At 41.9% G+C, this 2,612-nt stretch overlaps 1 protein-coding gene across 5 annotated transcripts in view; it reads right to left on the bottom strand.

Annotated features, from left to right (window-relative positions):
- Positions 1-774: 774 nt before the first annotated feature.
- Positions 775-2,612, bottom strand: part of LOC108314134 (glutathione S-transferase A4-like) — a 29,703-nt gene continuing 27,865 nt past the window's right edge. For all 5 annotated transcript variants that reach the window (XM_017542876.2, XM_017542874.2, XM_017542875.1 and 2 more), the window contains one exon: positions 775-1,058. In XM_017542876.2, coding sequence (XP_017398365.1) covers positions 936-1,058 — 123 coding nt within the window. In that variant the 3' untranslated portion in view covers positions 775-935. The remainder of the gene's footprint in view (positions 1,059-2,612) is intronic.

Here is a 2,612-nt window from a genome sequence, read left to right on the forward strand (position 1 = left end):
AGATGTGGCCGGGTGAGGTGGCTCACGCCTGTAATCCCAGCTCTTTGGGAGGCCTAGGCAGGTGGATCATGAGGTCAGGAGATCAAGACCATCCTGGCCATGGTGAATTCCCATCTCTACTAAAATACAAAAAATTAGCCGGGATATGGTGGCGTGTGCCTGTAGTCCCAGCTACTCAGGAGGCTGAGGCAGGGGAATCACTTGAATCTGGGAGATGGAGGTTGCAGTGAGCTGAGATTGTGCCACTGCACTCCAGCCTGGCGAAAAAGCCAGATTCCATCTCAAAAAAAAAAGAAAAAAAATGTATCAAGGGTTCGGAGTCTTTTGTTCAGCTATCTTAATCTCAGTGCTAATTGGAATTGTTTCATCACAGCAAAACTCAGTCTTGGGTGGCTCTGTTAGGTGGAAGAGCGTTGTCTAAATATCCAACTTTTTTTCAGGGTTTCAGAATGCACATTCTCTGTTCCCCACACATCGCTGTCAGGTTTACTAGCATCAGCCAATGTCTAACTCCTAATTTGTCATTTGCCACTTTTTTCCTATCCCAAGTACTCAGCAATTAGAGTGAGTGTTGGAGAGGTCCTTCCCCACAAATTATTGGTCCCTCTTCCCTCAGTGGTCCCAATCTTGGTGCAGACAGCAGAACAGTATTAGATGGGGGCCTCTGCACTACATATATCTGGCTCCCATTTATTTATACAGAACATTTATTTCATAAATCTTGCAGACTATCATCCACAACTGACAAACGTTAAAAAGCCACACACATCCGAATGGCTTTATACTATATTTAATCAGTGTTGCTGTTAGTGGCATGGCTCTTTTCAGACACTTTACTCCAGGAACCTACAGTTTGCTTCTATTATTCTCTGCAGACAGCACATGCTGGTGCTGTGACTGGATCATAACATTTGCCATCATGCAACCTGCTGCCATTAGAACTGCAGTATGTTACTGACAAGGTTAGCATAGTGGGTATCAGGGGGTGGCTTCCTCTGACTCCCAGGCTGCAGGAACTTCTTAATTGTAGGGATGTTGCTGATTCTTGTTTTAAATGCCTGAAATGAGAAACAGTAAAATCAGGGCCTCAATAGCAGTCACAACCTTTAAGAAAAATCTCAACTTTGTCATGAGCTGAGGGTGCTTAGACTTCAGCTTATGGAGCACAGTGTGTTGAATCTATGTTAATCCCTCAAGTGTTTGCTGGATATTCCTGGAATGGGTAATAATACAATTGCTGACACGCTTAACATGAGTTACATTATCTTACTAAAAAGTTACAATCAGGCAGTACATATCCCTAAAATATTCATATTATTATTAGTATTTTTTGAGATGGAGTCTCACTCTGGTGCCCAGGCTGGCATGCAGTGGCACAATCTCGGCTCACTGCAATCTCCACCTCCTGTGTTCAAGTGATTCTCCCAACTCAGCCTCCCAAGTAGCTGGGATTACAGGTATATGTCACCACACCTGGCTAATTTTTGTATTTTTAGTAGAGACAGGGTTTCACTGTGTTGACCAGGCTAGTCTTGAACGCTTGACCTCTAGTGATCCACGTGCCTCAGCCTCCCAAAGTGCTGGGATTATAGGCATGAGCCACTGTGCCCAGTTATATTCATATTCTTGGCCTATCAATTCTTGTTTTAGGAATTATTATAAAGGAATAAGTAAGGGTGTGAGCAAAGAAATATCTATAAGAGGCTGAGTGTGGTGGCTCATGCCTGTAATCCTAGCACTTTGGGAGGCTGAGGTGGGAGAATTGTTAGAGCTCAGGAGTTCAAGACCAGCCCAGACAACATAGTGAGACCCCCATCTCTAACAAACAATTTTTTTTTTTAAAAAAAGAAATAACTATAAAAATGTAACAGGGGCCAGGTGCTGTGTCTCTCACCTGTTATCCCAGCACTTTGGGAGGCGAAGGTATGTGGATCACAGGGTCAGGAATTCTAGACCAGCCTGGCCAACATGGTGAAACCCTGTCTTTACTAAAAACACAAAAATTAGCCAGGCATGGTTGCATGTACCTGTAATCTCAGCTACTCAGGAAGCTGAGGCAGGAGAATCGCTTGAGCCCAGGAGGTGGAGGTTGCAGTGAGCCAAGATCACACCATTGCATTCCAGCCTAGGCAACAAAGCAAGACTCTACCCCCCGAAAAAAAAAAATTGTTTAATTTTAACATGGTAAAAATTAGAAAGAACCTATGTTTCTAGAAAAGGAGACTGGTTATATAAATTATGGTACTTCTCTACAAGAAGTATAAACTAGTAATTTAAAATGCTTTTTTGTAAGGGGAAAGAGGAAGGTCCTTGTATTGACAAGTAAGGATCTCTAAAATACACTGTTTATTAACAATTTTAAAAAGCCCGGGGCAGAACAGAATATACACTATTTTCTGTTTTGTGCAAGAAAGTTGGGAGTGGCAAAGAATATGACTATATATTCTGATTTGCTTTTATCTGCAAAAATGAGAACATTGGAAATTATACATAGGATGCCAATAAAAGTGATTATGGAAGCAGGATGGTGGGAGGGAAGGGGTGCGAACGAGACTTCTGAATTTATGTTCTTTTTACATAGCTCTGATTTTTTTTTTTTTTTTTTTTTTTTT

This window comes from Cebus imitator, unplaced genomic scaffold (genome assembly GCF_001604975.1).
Source record: "Cebus imitator isolate Cc_AM_T3 unplaced genomic scaffold, Cebus_imitator-1.0 Scaffold148, whole genome shotgun sequence".
Lineage (NCBI taxonomy): Eukaryota > Metazoa > Chordata > Mammalia > Primates > Cebidae > Cebus > Cebus imitator.